The sequence below is a fragment of the Eschrichtius robustus genome, chromosome 10 (genome assembly GCF_028021215.1).
Source record: "Eschrichtius robustus isolate mEscRob2 chromosome 10, mEscRob2.pri, whole genome shotgun sequence".
Classification (NCBI taxonomy): domain Eukaryota; kingdom Metazoa; phylum Chordata; class Mammalia; order Artiodactyla; family Eschrichtiidae; genus Eschrichtius; species Eschrichtius robustus.
The window spans coordinates 46,713,707-46,733,993 of record NC_090833.1 but is presented as its reverse complement, the minus strand read 5'-3'; the positions used below and the strand labels follow the sequence as shown (position 1 = coordinate 46,733,993).

The 20,287-nt window shown below is 35.1% G+C and overlaps 1 protein-coding gene across 1 annotated transcript; it reads left to right on the top strand.

Annotated features, from left to right (window-relative positions):
- The first annotated feature begins 1,371 nt into the window (after positions 1-1,371).
- ANXA1 (annexin A1) lies at positions 1,372-19,339 on the top strand. The gene is made up of 13 exons (XM_068551805.1): positions 1,372-1,565; positions 8,331-8,407; positions 8,502-8,610; positions 9,127-9,221; positions 10,067-10,180; positions 10,620-10,710; positions 12,307-12,386; positions 12,579-12,635; positions 14,193-14,286; positions 15,157-15,252; positions 16,384-16,442; positions 17,853-17,975; positions 18,991-19,339. Exons 2-13 carry the CDS (start codon positions 8,342-8,344, stop codon positions 19,045-19,047), a joined length of 1,041 nt encoding a protein of 346 aa, XP_068407906.1. The 5' UTR covers positions 1,372-1,565; positions 8,331-8,341; the 3' UTR covers positions 19,048-19,339.
- Positions 19,340-20,287: the final 948 nt, after the last annotated feature.

Genomic DNA, 20,287 nt, shown 5'->3' with positions numbered 1-20,287 from the left:
ACACCTAAAGCAATTAGAGAAAGAAGAACAAACAAAACCCAAAGTTAGCAGAAGGAAAGAAACCATAAAGATCAGAGCAGAAATAAATGAAATAGAAACAAAGAAAACAATAGCAAAGATCAGTAAAACTAAACGCAGGTTCTTTGAGAAGATAAACAAAATTGATATACCATTAGCCAGACTCATCAAGAAAAAGAGGGAGAGGACTCAAATCAATAAAACTAGAAATGAAAAAGGAGAAGTTACAACAGACACTGCAGAAATACAAAGCATCCTAAGAGACTACTACAAGCAACTCTATGCCAATAAAATGGACAACCTGGAAGAAATGGACAAATTCTTAGAAAGGTATAACCTTCCAAGACTGAACCAGGAAGAAACAGAAATTATGAACAGACCAATCACAGGTAATGAAATTGAAACTGTGATTAAAAGTCTTCCAACAAACAAAAGTCCAGGACCAGATGGCTTCACAGGTGAATTCTATCAAACAATTAGAGAAGAGCTAACACCCATCCTTCTCAAACTCTTCCAAAAAATTGCAGAGGAAGGAAAACTCTCAAACTCATTCTATGAGGCCACCATCACCCTGATACCAAAACCAGGCAAAGATACTACAAAAAAGAAAATTGCAGACCAATATCACTGATGAATATAGATGCAAAAATCCTCAACAAAATACTAGCGTGCAGGCTTTCTCTAGTTGCAGCGAGTGGGGCTACTCTTTGTTGCGGTGCGCGGGCTTCTCATTGCGGTGGCTTCTCTTGTTGCGGAGCATGGGCTCTAGGGCGTGTGGGCTTCAGTAGTTGTGGCTCGCGGGCTCTAGAGTGCAGGCTCAGTAGTTGTGGCACAGGAGCTTAGTTGCTCCGTGGCATGTGGGATCTTCCTGGACCAGGGCTCGAACCCGTGTCCCTGCATTGGCAGGATGATTCTTAACCACTGTCCCACTAGGGAAGTCCCTATTATTTCTTAATTTCTTAATTATTATTTCTTATTGTCATAAGAATCCTAGTAAGTAGGCAGCCTAGAAAATATTATCCCTATTTCACAGAAGTTGAAACAAAATCAGGGAAGTTAAATATGTCCCCAAGATCACATAGTAATTAGTGATGAAGCTGGGACTTAACCAAAGGGGGTTTTATTTTGTTTTAAAGTTTATGATTTTTCATTTCACTCTTCATTTGACTAAAAAAGTATGCCAATTATTGTTATCAGGATTGAGGCGGATAGTACTGCATACTTGAAAATCTCTTGCATTCTACTCCCCTGTAAAAAAAACAGTGCAAACTAAAGAGGGAAAAATATCTGTACTTCCGTTTTTTTTCCTTTGTGCCGTCAGCTCTGAGTTGGTTTAGTGAGTAATTTTGCAAGGCTTGCTTCACTTTGTTTTGAGCAAGACTGAACCCAGTATTTCAAACAAAAGGCAGCCCGTTACTAACTTCTGGTTGCTAGGTGTGGCCTCCTTTCAAATTCTATAAAATCAGAAGCCCAAGTTTCCACTTCCAGCGTGAGCCATTCAGAGAAGAATCTCTCTTTAGGTCTTTGGATAGAGGCGAAAAAAAAAGGTAAGTCTTGGTTTTACTTTTAGGTAGTTTTGGCTGTTCTGAAAACTTTTCCCATTACAGTGTTTAATGTTACTTCTGTGTAATTTATGGCTAGCTGCACTTACACCTTTGATAAATCTTTCTGTAAAATTACACTGGCTATTTATATTTTAGGAATCACAAATTGCAATGTTTTATTTTTACTTAGTTAAGAAATACAATTTTAAAAACAAGGAAACTTTGCTTAATACTGGCTTATTGTACTGTTGGTGAGTTACCATGGAAAAGAAGGAAAGAATGTGTTTTTTCCTACAAGTTATGAGTCTCCAGGAGCTGTGTATGCTTTACATGGAAATCATGATGGATGGTGGGTGTTTGTGGGGAGCCAGGCCAGAAGAACCCAGACATAGGTTTCAGGGATCTATCTCAAAATAGCAGGACTTAAATAATTTATTTTTTCTTTTGTAAAACAAAACAAAACAAAAAAAATAGATTCAGACCTCATAGTGACAATTATGCCTTTTGTAATCAACATTTTGAAATTAACGTTATGTTCACTCATACAGTGTAGATATATAAGAGGATCCACTTATTAATCCTTTCATTTAGAGAGGGTGTGGCCACATTCTTTTTCCTGTGGTCTCTGTGTCATAGACAGGCTTTTCAAGTGCTGATTTGAAAACCTAAGGGGAAAGGAAGTATTTCCCGGGTGGTGTCAGATAAGTTATCTCTTGGGAATGCCTGTACGGCCCTCTAAAAATATTCCACTTAGTAGCATCTTGATTGCTGTGAGCTAATGGCCATAAAACTCCTTAGGAAAGCAAAAAGCATATCTAAAGTAGAGTTTTTACTGGTGTTGGATATATGTGCAAAAGTGAGAGATTTTGAATCCTAACCATATATTTGGCTATTGTTTATTACAAATGTTCCTTCAAGAATTTTTTCTTAGCTCATTCCGAATGTTAAGTTAAATGACGTAACATATGATTTTTAGTGCTAGTTAATGAAAAAAGGTGTGCTTTTTCTTGCCTTGTTTGTGTCTAAAATTATGTATAGACCTTGAAAAAGTAATATTCTCCCCTGCTTGCAGGAATGTATTTTGGTAGGCACATTGCAAAACGATTCAAATGTGGTAAAATGCTGGTTTCATAATTTCCAAATGGCCTCTTCTCCAGAAGTTATGTTAACCACCCTATAGCCCCAGGCTCAACCACATCTGGCAGATATCTGACATTTGATGGACGTTGACAAAACTGTTAATAATAATATTATTAAGAAACCAGCTAGAGTTTCATGGTTAATAAATACTTTTTCAGTCAAAAGATCTGCAAAGATTGGTTTCTATTGATGTTAGCTTGCTGAGCTGGTTCTTAATCCTCTCTAGACCCATTAATTGATGACATATTTAAAACCATGGACCTATTATTTTTCAGTGATAAACCAAAAGCTGTTTTTTCAGTAAATGATTTCTCTTTCCTTAAAATGGGAGAGATTTTTATCAGAAAGATCAGAACAGATACAATTTATATAATACCTTCATTCATTATGCTAATTTTCTCCACCTCCATCTGCTTGAGGTGAAATTTAAGACTGGCACTTCAGAGCTATAATGAATCTTAGCTACTGTGTATTTCAACACTCTTATTTTTATAAATGGAGACCCTCTCCCCCACTGCCGAGAAGTTAAATGTTTTCTTGAGGGCAAACAGCCAGCTAAAGAGAGTCAAAGTAGGGCTCAGAACTCCTCAGTTCTTATTTTTACATCCTATAGTTGTGGATAGAAAATATTTGTTAAATTAGTATAGATATTTTTCCTGAATAATTAGCACTGATACAATATTTGTTCATTCAATAATGCTTATTAGCATACTAAGTACAAAGCATTCTGCCAGGGATTAGAGGTTCATAATGAATGGTAGGTTATCACTGCCCCCATGGAATGTTGCTATAAATATAGATAAGTAAATAGAAAGTGATAATGCAGAACAATAGGGACAAGTGTAGGAGTAAAGGCAGGATGCTTTGGGAGCACACAGAAGGTCGGTCACTCACCTCAGTGCTGGACCAAGGAAGGCCTCTTGGAGGATGTCATGATGTGTAGGCTGAGTCCTCACCAAGAAGCATCATTTAGGCAAAGGGAATTGGACATGGAGTTTGAAACAGAATTCCAGGCAAAGGGAACACCCTACTCAAAAGTCTAGAAGCAAAACATTCATGAGACTACCTTTCATTAAGTGGCTCTTCGTAAGTCATGCCGTTGTACAGACTAATTGCATTTTCTCAAACGAGTAGGTGTGGGAAAGACTTGTGAAATATATATTCGAGGGAAAAAACTATGCACAAGCCAAAGCATTGAAAAATAAACTCCCTCGGGCCGGGGTGAAACCTGCCACAGTCTCCATGGGTTAACTGTGAATGAATTTGATTCTTAAGTGTAAGCTATTAAAAATAACATTGATCTTGTCATCGTCTTTTTGGTCACTAGTTTAAAAGCGTATACAATATTTTGGAATCAGAAGGCATGGATTTATGTATGCCTTGATGCTTGCCACTAGTATCTAGAAAACTGCCAGAAGAAATTACACTTTGTTTACCCAGGTAGAAAATGGGAATAATGATGTTGTCCTCTGCGAGGATCAAATTTCTGCTGCTGTCTTTGCAGAACTCTGATCTTTCTCACTTGTCTCAAGGAAGGCATGATAGACCACAAAACTCAGTTTCCTCTGTCAGAAATTCTGGAAGTAGCCTTTCATGAAGCTGACAGAGATAGAAATTGTGGTTTTTAAAGTTATTAAAAACTGTTCTTCTGTAATAATTTCAAACCTTCAGAAGAGTTGCAAGAATACTGCGCAGAATCACCATATACTTATTACCCAGGTTCCCCAAGTGTTAACCTTTCACCACATTTGCTTTATCATTAATTCTTCCCTTTCCCCCTTCCACCCTCTCTATATAGTTATTTTTTTCTGTATCATTTGAAAGAACACTGCAGATATGATGTCCCTATGTTTCTAGATACTTCAACCATAGTGCAGTTTAAAAAAATCAGGAAATTAACTTTCATACAATAAGCCTTCGTTTTCTCAAACTGTCCAGTTGGTACAATTGCTAATGTACCATTTCTGGAATACCTTTCTCTTACATTTAGTAAGCATGGCTCCCTCTCTGTCTAACATCTTCTTATGCATATTTACCTTCTTTAATTTCTTGCTGAATGAGAGGAAGAGAGCTCTCTTACGACACATAAAAAATATGTTAATCCCTAAAAAGTTATCCATTTTTTCATAGATGAATGAGATTGGTAGGCAGTGCATGTTCACAGATGATTAATTAGAAGAACTCTGGAATATTATTAATTTCCATATAGGTCAGCCTATGTATAAATGGTCAATTTCATCTTCAAATTAGATGATGTTAAGGACTGAGATAAACTTGGTTTCAGAGCTCATTGGTAGCCAGATTAAATATATATTGAGCCAAGGAAAATTAATAAAATAAGCTCTTAAGTACCTAGTACATGTTCTAAACATTGCAACTAAAAAGAAAGATGGAAAAAATAAAACCTGTTGTGAACTCAGAGGGTTATTAAATTTTTTTTTTTTACTGTGCAATTCTACTTCATAGACTAGATCATTCTCTGAATAGTAAAAATATATGACAAATATTTGTATAGCATGTGGCAATCTATAAAACATGTTTGCATGTTTGTGATTTATTTATAGGTAAGAAATCTTACCTTCAAATTACTGAATGGGTTTAATCAAGTACAAAATTCTGGTTTTCATGCAGAGGTTAGGTATTGAACACACAGAATGGTTTAGCAATACAATCTGAGCAAAATATTTTTGCTGTGGTATTTGTAAGGTGTGTTGCAACTATTCAAGGTTCTGTTAAAACATGCAGCTGCGTTTGAGCACTTAACTAGCAGTACATGATCGAAACTATTTCCTTGAGGATTTGTACATCCTGCCACAATCCTTGTGTCTTTAAGCTTTGCTGAGAGCTAGTGGATCTTATTTGGCTGAATTGAGATTCCATTTTCCTCTAATTGCTTTCCTGAGTAGGTTCTATTCAGGTTGCTTGACCATATTCCAGATCATACCTTCAGGCCATCCAAATGGCTTCAGACTAAAATCGAGGAACACAGAGGATATGTCACAAAGCTGTCTCCTCTATGGATACTCTTGTGTCAAACAAATTATTCAACCCCTTTGTTTTTGTTATTTTGTATTAAGTAATTAATAGAGCAATATCATTTTCTAGGCTTTCTCAAGTTTTTTTTTTAAGAAATTGATGCATTATGTAAGCATTTTTAAGTGAAAAAATTGTGAAGTAAAGTTTCCATAAAATTTATTTTGAAGTTGTGAGGCTCATTTTTTAAATTACCTTTGACAAGATCCTTAATCTCTTCTTTGATCTCTTTTGAAGTTTTTCTTTTCTAGTTGAAAAGAGTGGAAATATTGGAACACATATTTCTATAATTGAGGGAAAAGTACTTTGCTAAGTGACCGATCATATCACTCATTTTGAGGATTCTACTTCATAAAGGGCATGGATGTGATGATAGAAATGGACATTTTAAATACCTGAAACCTTGCCAGAGATTGCAAGAAGTTTTGGATATGCCAATTAAGCAAGAGGAAAATGGCACTCCATGTGCCAACAGCAATTGCACCAGATTATAGTATAATAGGAACTAAAACCTTGTGCAAAATTGTACACCATGACTTTACCTCAGGAAATAACTTTAAATTTATCAGTTGCTTGTGGGGAAGAGATTAAGTGAGTGCACAATATATTGGTTCTTCTCACAGATGACACAACAGTAATTTGAGCAATCCCCATGATAATTAAGTGGAGATAGTTTCTGCTTTGGATATTATTTCTCTCATGTATTTAATCTCATTACTTGCAACTACAGCCATTTTTCAGCAGGTGTGGACTGAAATACTTTGCCTGAACATGCCATTAAGGAATCAGGTTATGGGTTTTAGTCCTCATGATTCATTTAGCTTCATAGCAAGAATTTAAAACTGCCAAGATGGGCTTCCCTTGTGGCTCAGTGGTTGAGAATCTGCCTGCTAATGCAGGGGACACGGGTTCGAGCCCTGGTCTGGGAAGATCCCACATGCCGCGGAGCAACTAGGCCCGTGAGCCACAACTACTGAGCCTGCGCGTCTGGAGCCTGTGCTCCGCAACAAGAGAGGCCGCGATAGTGAAAGGCCCGCGCACCGCGATGAAGAGCGGTCCCCGCACCGCGATGAAGAGTGGCCCCCGCTTGCCGCAACTAGAGAAAGCCCCCGCACGAACCGAAGACTCAACACAGCCAAAAATAAATAAATAAAGTAGCTATAAAATTAAAAAAACAAAAACAAAAAAAAACTGCCAAGATTATCCTTCCAACCTCCTTCAGATGTACTCATGATAGCTGTCTCCAGAGAAATAAACAACAGGGTATGGAGAGATAGATCAGTGTAGACCTGGAGCTTGAGCTCCTAAAAAAAAATCCCTAGACAAAAAGGATCATTGATGGCTTCTTTTGTAGATAACTCAGAGAATGCATTAATTTTTAACATACTTCAGGTTTTAAAAATATACAGTTTTATTAAATAAAAATTTTGCTGAACCACGACAGCAAGTCAGGCAATTTTCTTTAAGATGGAGTTTTCCAAAAGAGGGCATGTATGGTGCAATTTCACTCTAATGAATCCTGTTAGAGCAAGGCACCTGCTATAAAATAATCCTTTTCTGGGTTTTTTATGTTGGGTAAAAAAACACATGTAGGACTAGTATTTAGACAGCTCAAATAGGAAGAAATGTGAATGTAGTGATTACTCCAGGTACTGAAATAATTTTATACCACGGAATGGAAAAGAAAACTGAATTATTTCGGGGAGAAATATCACCTGAATATCTTTCTATAGAGTTTTGAGTCTGAATCCACTCCCGCAGATTAGTCATAGATTATTTTACCTTATAAATGTCAGTATTATGCTCTTTCTCTACCCATTACTTTTTTTCAAGTCCTCAGTAATCCTACATAGATTCTCCCACAACTTACTAAATGGTCTCTAATCTTCCCTCTTGCTCATCTCCTAGCCATTCTCTATGATACAGGATGACCTTTCTGAAATATAACTTTCTTTTTAAAAAATCCATTAATGTTATCCAAACCTTTGGAAATATATTTAAACTTTTAAATTGGGGCTTCTGTTAACATTTCTTGCTCTAGTAAACTTCTTTCAACTTCCCAAATATGACAAGTTTCTCTCTGTTTTGTTCTCTTTAACTTTTCTGCTAATCTCAACTATTCTCAAGAGAGGCTCAGGTCACCAAGAACTTCCTCTAAGAATTGTTCTTAGCTTTTGAATTTTCTTAGGGAGAGCACACACTGGCTTCAAGTTCTTTCAGCCAAGGGATGTTTCAATGTTTTTGCGCCCTCAGTGCTTGGCATACAGTGGGTGGTCTGTAAATTTAGAGCAGTGAAGTGAAACTCCAGCTCCTCTCTTCAGCCTATATGCTTACTTATAGAAGTCATCTGATCCCTAAGGTGAGGACTGAATATGCTGAGAAAGAGCTACGTTTCTGAGGCTATGGGTTTCTGTTCAAGGGCAGTAGACTCTCTTTTAAAAAAAACCCAAATCTAGCATTTTAGGATGATCCTAAGAGTAATCCTGGAAAGTAAAGGCAAGGCTGCTCTATGTCTTGTGTATGTAAGGGAGTGGAGTGCTGTGTATGTATGGTGGGTTTGTGGTTTGTAAACGCATCGACCTGTTTTCTTTTCAGATCCTTCAAAAATGGCAATGGTAACTGAATTCCTCAAGCAGGCCTGGTTTATTGACAATGAAGAGCAGGAATACGTTGTAAGTCAAGTGACAATAAAATAACTTAGTTAAATATTAAAATAGAAACTAATGTAAGTGAATGGACAGTAATTTATTTCTCTCTCATCCACAGAAAGCTGTGAAAGGATCCAAAGGTGGTCCTGGGTCATCAGTGAGCCCCTGTCCTAGCTTTGATCCATGCTCAGATGTCGAGGCCTTGCATAAAGCAATCACAGCTAAAGGTAATTCTGTCTCCCCAAAACAGTCCCCTCCTAGACATTTCAGAATGGCTACTAAAAAACAGACATGTGCAATTTAAAGAGTCTTTTGTTTTGAAGATAAAAAGATTTCCTTGTCAACGAAGATATATTTCCTTTCTCAGCACTTGGGAAATTTTGGTCAAATCGGTAGAATATCTGCTTCTACAACAGATATGCTCACAAAGCCCATTTCTAACAGGCTCAATGCCGAAGTCAACACCTCTGCTCACACTTAGGGTTTGAACTAGGAAACAAACACTGCACCACTGAGGGCCAGGAACAATTTCTTCCTCCTTCCTCATTCAAGTGAATGGAATGTCATCCCAAGTGCTTCCATTTGATATGCAGTATCGCATCCATATCCCAGTCTGGTAAAATTTGTACTTCTTAGTTTTGTTAAGAACTTCCTTTGAAGGATCTTGATAATGAACCATTTTATGTCAGTTATTGATGATGAAGAAAATTGATTTTAGAAGTCTAGGGGCCCTTTATTTCCAGGTGTGGATGAAGCAACCATCATTGAAATTCTAACTAAGAGAAACAATGCCCAGCGTCAGCAGATCAAAGCAGCCTATCTCCAGGAAAAAGGAAAGGTAGGTTGGAGTGGTTAATTGAGATAATTAATTTCAGTCATATTTATGTTTAAATATAGATTTTGAAGCACAGTTGCCTAGTTCTGTCAGTCTCTAACCACTGTTCTTCCATTACAACTAAGATTACTGTATTTATCCTCTTGGTTGCAATGTAATCAATTCTAGCAAATTTCCTGGTTTTATATATCATTTTGTCATCTTGATTCTTTGCACATGTCATGTGGTGTTCTGTACTGGACACAAGCCTTTAACTTGAACATAACAGACATCAAGATTACTATTGGCAATAAGAAATATGTTCTGATTGAAATGTGTCTTCTGCTAAAACTTAAACTGAACTGTTTAATGTCTGAATGTAAAGTTTATACATATAATTCTATTTTAAAAGTAAGCTTTATATTTTTATACAAAAAAATGGGTAATTTGTTTAAGGAGGTACAGTTAGAAAACGATTTGATGTCTGATTATAGTGCTTATTTGAACAGTGCACATCCCAATGGTTGGAAAAGTTATTAATACATTATTTTTAAAGTATTCTTACTACTGTTTCTGTTATTACACAACCCCTATCTTTTGAGCTTTGTGATTTCTTCCCTGTATAAAGGATTGAGTACCCTGTCCTTTAAGAAATTATCAATGAATTCAGTAAATTTCATTCTAATCACTCTAGATCTAAAAGATTAAGGTATTAAATATCAGGTACCCTTTTCTATGTAAAGGGAAGGAGCTCTAAAAAATGGTTGGGTTTAGGACTCAGTAAGACTATCTAAAGATCAGGTAACACCACATTACTGTATCACCCTGCATGTTATTTACTAGAAGGTTATAACATCTCCTTGTTATAGCCCCTGGATGAAGCTCTGAAGAAAGCCCTCACAGGTCACCTTGAGGAAGTTGCTTTGGCTCTGTTGAAAACTCCAGCCCGGTTTGATGCTGATGAGCTCCATGCTGCCATGAAGGTAAATCATCTAATTTAAGCAAAACTCCTTTCCTCAAGAGAATGTCTGATCCACTTACGCCTCTTACTGTATTCTCAACAACTAGTACAGGGCCGTCAATCAGTGGTTATAAAATGAATAAGTGAATGAATAAATAAATGAATAACTAAATGTTGGTGTTAACAACTATGTTATTTCCACTATCTTCATGATGTTATTATATATCATAGATCTCTCTTTTTACGTATTTGCCCAAAATATTGGCTTTAAACCCATTTAGTTTTTAGAGCACTATAATAGATAGACCTTATTGTAATTATTAAATATTGTGGATATTTACTAAATACTGTGAGAAATTTACTAAATGTCAGATTCGAACAAATTTTGGGACACAAAAACTAGTTGATATTCTTGAATGAAGATTTTTCTACATTTCTTTTATTCTTCTTTTTCAATTCAGTGCTTTGGAACTGACGAAGACACTCTGAATGAAATTTTGGCATCAAGAACTAACACAGAAATCAGAGAAATTAACAGAGTCTATAGAGAAGGTAAGTTTTAATATCCAACAACCCAAGTGCCTTAGTTGGAAAGGAAATCTGATATACTTCAAAAAAAAATTGAGTGTGGATGTTAATTATGGGGACTTTGGAAACTACATATTAACATATTTCTTCATTGTTTATCACATGTCTACCGCATGCACATACTGTTACCAGACACATTAGAGCTGCTGGGGTGCAGATAAGGGACACAATTGTCTCAGCCCTCATCAAGTTTACACTTTAATAAAAAGTGTCCCTTTGGGACAAATGGCCACATATTATTGCAGTGGAAAACTCAATTCAAAGCACTGAATTTAAAGAATTTCCTAAAAACATTTCATATCTTTCTGAGGTTTATTTCATAAAAATGTCCCGTTGTCTTCCATTTTGAAAAGGTAACAGCAACAACAACAAAACACCCCAAACATTTGTCCTTGAAAAAGTACAGAGCTTGGTGCTTATAATTCTCTGATGGAAACTAACTTTACCATTATGAGCATAAATGATTCACTTACTCTCAACGTCCAGATAGATCCATGGGGATGAAAGACCAGCAGTGGCTCATGTTATCTATTCAGTGAACCATCTCATTTCAGTGGTATGCTCAACACTATAAAGAGTATCTGCAAGTGGGTCCTGGGCAGTGCTGGGTCTTTACTATTTTCCTTTTCTAGTTTCCTAAGCCCCCAGCTTTTTTGTTTTCCCAGCTTAACATGTAGCACCACAGAGGATATTTCTGCTTGATTTTAATACCAAACATAGAGAATACAATAGCCCTTGTGTATTATTTTCACAGCAGTCTAATAAAGGAACCAGAATAAGGAAGCTTTTAACCTCATTTTCTGCAATTCATACCTCATTATCAATATTTATCTTAAATCCATTTATCAGTGATAACCATCAAGAGGGGCATTATTATTAGTTTTTTTCTTTGATAAAACATAGTTTACAAAGGTAAATATCCATAAATTATTCCCAACGTATAGTTCAATGACAGCTTATTAAATTGTTCTGTCTTCTAGTGAATTATAAATTCAGTTAATTTTTTGCTAATACGGCGTTATTTTGCAAGTTAAGTATGGGTGTTTAACAAAGAAAAGTTTTACATCTATATCTAAGGTAGACGGGTATACATACACATATACATGCATAACTAAAATATATTACGTATAAGATATTTATCATTTTTAAAGTAAATAAATACTCTGTGTTCAAGCAGGTTCCTCTGGTTTATTCTTTTAAATAACTGTTCTATTCATCTCATTGCTTAAATTCTGGTATGTTTTATTTCAGAATTAGTTATTTAATAATGTACACCTATGCAATTTATTCTCGTTAGCAAAAGCTTTAGGGCTATAGCTTTTCACAGTATTATCTAAATTGTTTTAATTGCCTTATAGGAAATAAATTTGATGATCAAAAATTCTGCTTGCTCTGATTCCTCTATTTTTATTAAAAAATGATAATATTTGAAATGTGTCCCATAAGTCATTGAACACTTGGCATTGCAAATTGTGAGCCAATATAGAGATGTCAGGTATTATTATTATCACCATTACTTATCACTAGTTTAATACAAAATATACTTTTCTTATTTCTCAGAACTGAAGAGAGATCTGGCTAAAGACATCATCTCAGACACATCTGGAGATTATAAGACGGCTTTGCTTTCTCTTGCTAAGGTATAACTCAAATAGTTCAGGAAATGCCTCTTCTTTTATGAAAAGTAAAATCTTAGATTTCGTCTCTCTAGAAATGAGCAATTCATTCCTTTTCCCGCAAAGAATATTATTCATCTGATTTTAAGGGAATTAAGTTAATCATGTGATTACATTCTAGAAAACCACTTAACGAAAGAATGGGATATTTTTCAGGGTGACCGATGTGAGGAGCTTGCCGTAAAGGACGACTTGGTTGATACGGATGCCAGGGTAAGCAAGTACTCACAAACACTCCTAGAATCCACTTTCCTACTTCAAATAGGTCCTACCTGAGGTGAGGTACCACTTGAGGGCCTCTACGTGAAAGCAGATCTGAGATCCTCCAAAAGGACAACGGTACCTAATGTCCATTCCCTGAAAGATGCCTACCTTCCTGCATTCAAGCGGTCAAAGAGAGGCAATGTGGTCTTTATGTTTTCAGTAGATTGCACTATTCATGAAGCTGGAGAGGAATGAGAGAGAACAATGAGAATTTGATTTGTTATTCCCAAGAATTGTTTTGTTGAGAAAACAGAATTTTTATTTTACCAGGTATAAGAAAGTAAAGTGGAAAGAATAAGCACATCTAATATTCTTTTAACAGTGAACATTTGTTTAGAGGTGTAAGTTTATATTGTAAAAGTATTATTGTAATGACATTAAAATTATAACATTTATATACTTTCAAGCATATTGTTATATATAGTGTCAGCGAGGTTGCTTGTTATTTATACATCAATCTATTGGCAACATTAGAAAAACTGTGTCATTTTAGGGCCTGGAATTTTTGTTAAAAAAAAAAAAGACAGCTATTATTTACATATGCCTTCCTCATGGGATAGTATTCTCTACAAATTCATCACAGTGAGTTAGTAAGAATAGAAACTTATTTGATCACCTCCACTCACTGTACCAGTACATTATCCTGCACATAATAAGCATTTATTAACTTTTGTTGAATGAATGCATATATGTCAGATGTTTGCTTGGAAAGTCCAGAATAACTTCTTATGACCATTGGAAATTTGACCATTTTAATAGAAATTGTGCAATCATACTAAAGAACCAAAGTTAGCATTTGAATAGTTGCCCATAGTAAGAAATTACTCTTATTTGCTTCTGATATTTCTGAATTTGCTTTCTATTTTAAGGCTATCAGGGCTCTTAGATGTATATTTATGGCAGCTACATGGATTAGTGTGACCCAGAAAGAGGATGGTAATTAACATTTCAAAGTTAATAGAGCATGTTTGTGACAATAAGGCAGGGATTATCTTTTTCATTTGCAAAAGAGGAAAATCTGTAGTTTAATAAGGTCAAACTATTTATCTAAGATTACAGAGCTATTAAGTGGCACAGTCAGAATTTGAATCCAGAAATTCTAACATCAAAATTCAAGATCTAGGTAATGGTTGAATTATTGACTTACCAGTACCATTTGCTGAAAACTACTTTGAACAATTAAAAATAAAATTAAAAATTAGACAGTCCCTTGGAGTTGCCTTGATACAGAGTGCAATCTTAAAGCAATTTAATTTAACAAACATTTATTCTGCAAACATATATTCAGTCTCTAGGGTTCGCAAGGCGCCTTGAGAGATACTGTGGAAAATAGTTGACAAAATAGGGTTCCCATCTTTAAGGAACTTATAATCTTAGCATTGCCTACTCTGATTGTATTGGACACAAAGCAGCTGCTGCCTCCAAAATCTTTGAAGAGATCTAACATTCTTGTGCAGATAGCAAGTCAGCATATAGTCAAGTGTTTGTTTTTGTGTTTCTTGACAGGCCTTATATGAAGCAGGAGAAAGAAGAAAAGGGACAGATGTTAATGTGTTCATCACCATTCTTACCACCAGAAGCTATCCCCATCTTTGCAGAGGTAAGAAGAAAGCAAATGTTTCCTGGGATTGTTTATAGAAGATGCAGGGGTTTTTTTTGGGACAAGTAAGAGAAAGGAAAGAGAGAAATCTTAATCATTGTCACTCTGATACCAAATGGATGCAGTGTTCCTGACCCCTTCTTGCTATTTGTGCATTTGTCCAGCTTTGTACCACCACCATTTTATAGTATTTGAAACACATTTTATGACTTTGGCATGTAGAACATTAGTTTGTTATTTTTACTATTTCCTTTCCCTAAAATATTTGGAATAGGTCTGACAACATATACACATACAACAGAACAAATGAAATTGCAATGAAGAAAGACAAAAAAAAACCTCATGGCTAATTGAAGAAAAGAGTATCTAGATGCAGCAGAAACAAAAACCAAAAAAAGAGTTCTTTCCTTTGATCACAAGATTTAGCTCTTGACTTCTGGAAGTCAAGGCAAAGGGAAGGTCATGATGATTACCTAAAGTTTATTATTTTTATAACAGCACTCCGATTTCTAATGTTAAAATTAAGAGAAATCTACTACACAGATCTTTATATAAGGAAAGATCCATTTGTTATGACACTTATCTCTGATGTAGTGTTATGGCTGTCAATCACATGCCACTTCTAATAAATGTCAACATTTGCAAAAATTTCCCCAAAATATACAGAAGCACCAAAATAGCCATGTAAGTTACATTCCTCAGAGAAAATGATGTATCCAAAATATGCTCAGTTGAATAATTAGCTTTAAAATGTGTTTTTTGAAGTTCAGTCCTCCTAAGGAATACTTTGACTCAGTTGCCCTGATTTTGCTCAAGTTTGCTAAAGAATAGGATGTTTTGTACATCTCTTAGTTTAAATTTAATATTCAGTGTTTCAGAAGTACTCCAAGTACAGCAAGCATGACATGAGCAAAGTTCTGGACCTGGAGTTGAAAGGTGACATCGAGAAATGCCTCACAGTTATTGGTATGTAGTCCTGGAGGGGGAAGAGTTTTCTAACTTGAAATTGCATTGTCAATGCTGTCCCATAATTTACAAAACAAAATATAACAAAACAAAACAAAAACGCAGATGTAATTTATATTTCAAATAGAGGCAACATGTAAGATAACGGCAATAAATATTTAGCTAAAGTTATACAATGGCCTTGTTAGTAATAACAGATATTATTTCCTTTTTTAAAAAGATGGGCAGGTGGACAATACTTACTGAGCACCTACTTATACTACCATGCAATACACCAGGCTGGGCATGGCACAAAGGAAAGTCAAAATGGTCATTGAGAGCATAGGATTTGGAATTAAATAAATGCAGATCCACATTCTGGTCTGTCACTTGCTAATTGAGTAATCTTGGGCAAGTCCAAAGGATTTGATTCAGTAGGTCTCTGGTGGCTTCTGAAAAGGTCTTCAGAAGAAAAGGATTTTAAAGGTTTCCCATTTTATTCAGATGACCAGTCAAGGTTTGGAAACCTGCATTTTAAAGCAGTGCTTCTCAAACATTAATGTGCGCATGAATCCCTCGGGAATCTTGTTAAAATGCAGATTCTAATTCAGTAGGTCTGGGGTGGGGCCTGGATTCTGCATTTCTAACAAGCTCTTAGTTGATGCCAATTCTTTTGGTCCATAGACCACACTTTGAGTATCAAGGTAGAGAATCATACTAATTGACACATCTGTTAGTATTTTATAATATTTGGCAGCTGCCTTATATTTTAAGACTGTCCTGTTCCACTTAAAATTTTTTTCTTATTACAACATGAAAAACTGTTTCTTCCATGCCAGCATGACCTTTAACACCTACTAGCTTCCCTGTTTCCATGAAGAGTATACTCAAGATAGCATGAAATACTGAAGTTGCTATTGGGTAGATTTAAGATAATAGGAAAAAAGTGATGCTGTCAGAGGACAGAATATTCAAAGTCACCATCTAGAGAATAGCTTCTTATAAGCCAAATATCCCATATTGGTAGGAGGTGTAAGGAACAGGGATGGAGAATAGAATCTTACTTGCAAAACTCTGTATTCTTGTTTCTGTCACATGCATCTTTCTTTTTTTGGTGGTAAATATGTCAACTAAAATATACCTCTCTTGCAGTGAAGTGTGTCACAAGCAAATCAATTTTCTTTGCTGAGAAGCTTCATCAGGCCATGAAGGTAACTTTCAACATATGTGATTTGCTTAGGGAAAAAAAAATTATGGTGTATGGAAAGAAGAACAGAAAACCTCATATTGTTTGAAAATTACACTTATTTTAATATCTTTCCATTAAAAAGAATTACTTTTCCATCCAATGCAAGAGGTAATATACTTCCTTATTAGAATAAAATTCTCTGTTAGATTTGTTGTGTTCTTTTATAGGTAAGATAGTAAGGTGAGCTTGAATGTAATTTGTAGATTACTCATGATTTAAATAAAACTTCAGTCAGCAGAGAAAGGGTGATATACTTCCTCTTTTAATGTATGATTTTAGTAACCTACTTCTGCTAAAGTTGTAAGTTGCACAATCTCCCCCTTTCTAAGCTTCATTTATCTTTTTTATTATTCTTCCATGCCATTGCTTTATATGTCATTCTAAGGTTTTTAAATTTTGTTCTAAGATCACTGAAGTGGAAGGTGTTATTAAGATGTATTTGAGATACCTTAACCACTTCACTTTAACTTTATCATTTAGCACGCATCTTATTATACAGATGTCACCTCCATGCTTGTATTGTGACAAGTTATGAAATTGTCTTTTTTTTCCTTTGTCACTCCAAAATAAGGAAGTCTTCAGAGAGCGATCTAACTATTCAATTAATAGGAAAGAGTCCCTATGAAGTGATAGGCATTGTGCTACTAGGTATCAATAGTAGGCAGTACAGTCCCTGACCCCATGCCTGCTGTTATCTAGTGAGGTAATTAGATGGGTAACAATGAATACCTAGTATTGTAAAAGAGCAGAAGAGGGGCCTGTGCCCCAGACTTTGGAAATCAATGCAGCCTTGCTCTCAGCTAAACTAAGACCTGATATTTGAAAAGGAATCATCCAGAGGAGAGCAGAAGTGGATGAGATGAAGGGATAAAGCAAGACTGGTCCAGGAGGAGGAGATATCATGTCTCTTTCAGGATAGTAAACATAATTAGAGTGATGGTGCATGGTGGAGGAAGTTGTAGAATTAGGCAGGGCATTGTAAGCCCAGATAAAATGATTGGTTTTCATCCTAAAAGCAGCAGAAGGCCATTGAAGGGTTTTAAATAGATGAATGGGAAGATCAGATTTATAATTTAGAAAGTTTACTTCATTTGTAATTATTGAATAGTTTAGACAGAGGAAAGACTGGGTGGTAGAAGACCAATTAGGAGGTTATGAAAGCTCTTATATATGCTGCTGATATCACAGTTTGGTTTGTGTCATTTTATTACCACTTGTGTAAAGTGTGTGTGTGTATTTTAATGTGGTGATGGTTTCTCCATAGAAACTATATAGGTGAGCAAAAGAGCTTCCCATTCAAACCCATATCCTGCCTTATTAAGAGTATATGCTCCGAACATGAGGGACACTTAGCATCATTTGTTTTGGACAGGGTTTTGGAACTCGTCACAAGACACTGATCAGGATTATGGTTTCCCGTTCTGAAATCGACATGAATGACATCAAAGCATGCTATCAGAAGTTGTATGGCATCTCTCTCTGCCAAGCCATCCTGGTATGTTGTGATTTTCATAATGGTAACCCCACAAATGACAATACTTTTGCAACTTCTTCAAAGAAAGGCTGACTTAAATTTCATATGTAAGATTAATTTCTTATATTAAGATACAGGGACTTCCCTGGCAGTCCAGTGGTTAAGACTCCGCACTTCTACTGCAGGGGGTGTGGGTTCGATCCCTCGTCAGGCAACTAAGATCCTGCATGCCATGTGGTACAGCCAAAATATAAAAATTTTAAAAAAAGATACATAATTTAAAGTAAACTGAACTTTCACTGGTAAAATCTACTAGTGAGTTCTATAATGAAAGACTTTGAAAATTTTTCAGTGGTCATGGAAACAGTTTCCCATACATACATTTAGCAATCAAAATATTTTAGTAGAGAGATAGAATGATTTATATAATGATTTATGATCAATGAATATTGATCAGAGGATTTGAAACTTTTTATTCTAACTTTTTCCTTAATTTTGTCATATGTGAAATATATAAAATACATGCTCAAGTTAAGAAGTAAAAAAAGACAAGTCAAGGGGTTTTGAACTTAATGAAAGATAAGTGACTGTTTAAACTCAATTTGGCATTTATATTGGATAACTAAAATCTACCAAGAAAAAGTGAGAATATCATGGGCTTATAACTTTCACTCTGGTTGAGCAAGTCAGAGGTGATACGAAATTATATTGTGTTATACTTAATTCTCTGTGGTATTTCATTCTTGGAAAATAATGGCTCTAATATATAACATGATCAATTCAGAGAAGTTTGCAATCTGAATTTTGAAAGCTATTGCTTTTCATATAATAATTAAAATATCAGTTATCTGCTATATGCATTATATTATTTAATTAAATAAGTGATATTCTTATCCAGGATCCTAGAAAATAGATGTACTGTGATGTATGTTCTACAACTGTTAAGTCTAATACAGTAATTATTCTACAATTTAAAAATACCTCTCTTGATTATGGTTTCAGGTAGCATTAAGTATACTTTATTTTTTATCAACAGGATGAAACCAAGGGAGATTATGAAAAAATCCTGGTGTCTCTCTGTGGAGGAGACTAAACATTCCTATGATGGTCTCAAGCTTTTTGATCAGAAGACTTATTAACTATATCTTTCCATTCCATATCATAGATTTAAATAGGAAAGTTTCTTCAACAGGAATATAGTCTAGTAACTCCTTCCTGAAAAGTATAGCCTATAAATCATTTTTTATTCAACTCTATATAATAGAGATAAGTTTTTTAAAAATATATTTACTCCAAATTATAAAACCCCATAAAGAGGTTGTTCTAGTAACATTGCTTGAGAAAGATGTTTATGTCACAGAAAATAAAATGATTTTACAGGACAATTGGTGTGTCATTGGTTCTTCTATTCTGATTTTCTTTTGTGTGTAATGCAGTTGTTTAATTTGATATCAAGGGACAGGAGCCTGAATTCTAAATTATAATCCTCTCATGAAATAGATTTTACATATTAAACAAAATAAAATATTCACAGAGTTAGAAAATGAACTTCATACATTTTACCATCTGGGTACAGATTATTGAGAGAGTATCTTTGTATAATAATGGATTTATTGCATCAGCATTGTAACAATTGGATATTCTGCTATATTTCATGAACCAGTATAAAGATGAAATAGCAACAGCAATAAAAATTCCTCACTTTTTAAAAAATGGTAGTTGCATATTTTCTAAGAGACTATCAAACTGCTTTCCAGAGTGGCTGTACCATTTTACTTTCCCATCATAAATGTATGAGTAATCTAGTTTCTCCACAACCTCACTAGCATTTGATATTGTCACTATTTTGTATTTTGGCATTGTTTATTTTTTATTGTTGACTTTTGAGAATTCCTTATATATTCTACATATTAGTCCTTTGTCAAATATGTGGTTTGCAAATATTTTCTCAGTCTATAGCTTGTATTCTTCAGTCTAACGCTCTCCCAGCTCAGCTATTTCGGCTCCTTTATAGCTTGTATTCTTATCTTCTTAATAGAGAAAGACTTTCTCAGAGGAAACATTTCAAGTTTTAATGAGATTCAATTTTTCAATTTTTCCTTTCATTGATTTTGCTTTTGGTGTCTCATCTACAGACTCTTTACCTAACCTTTGGTCCTGAAGATTTTCTCCTGTTTTTGCTAAAAGTTTTATAGTTTTCCATTTTCCATTTCAGTTTGTGATCCATTTTGAATTAATTTTTGTGTAAAGTGTGAGATCATACCTTGGTCAAAATTCTTTTTTTTTTTTTGCTTATGACTATTCAGTTGCTCTCATACCATTTGCTGAAAAGG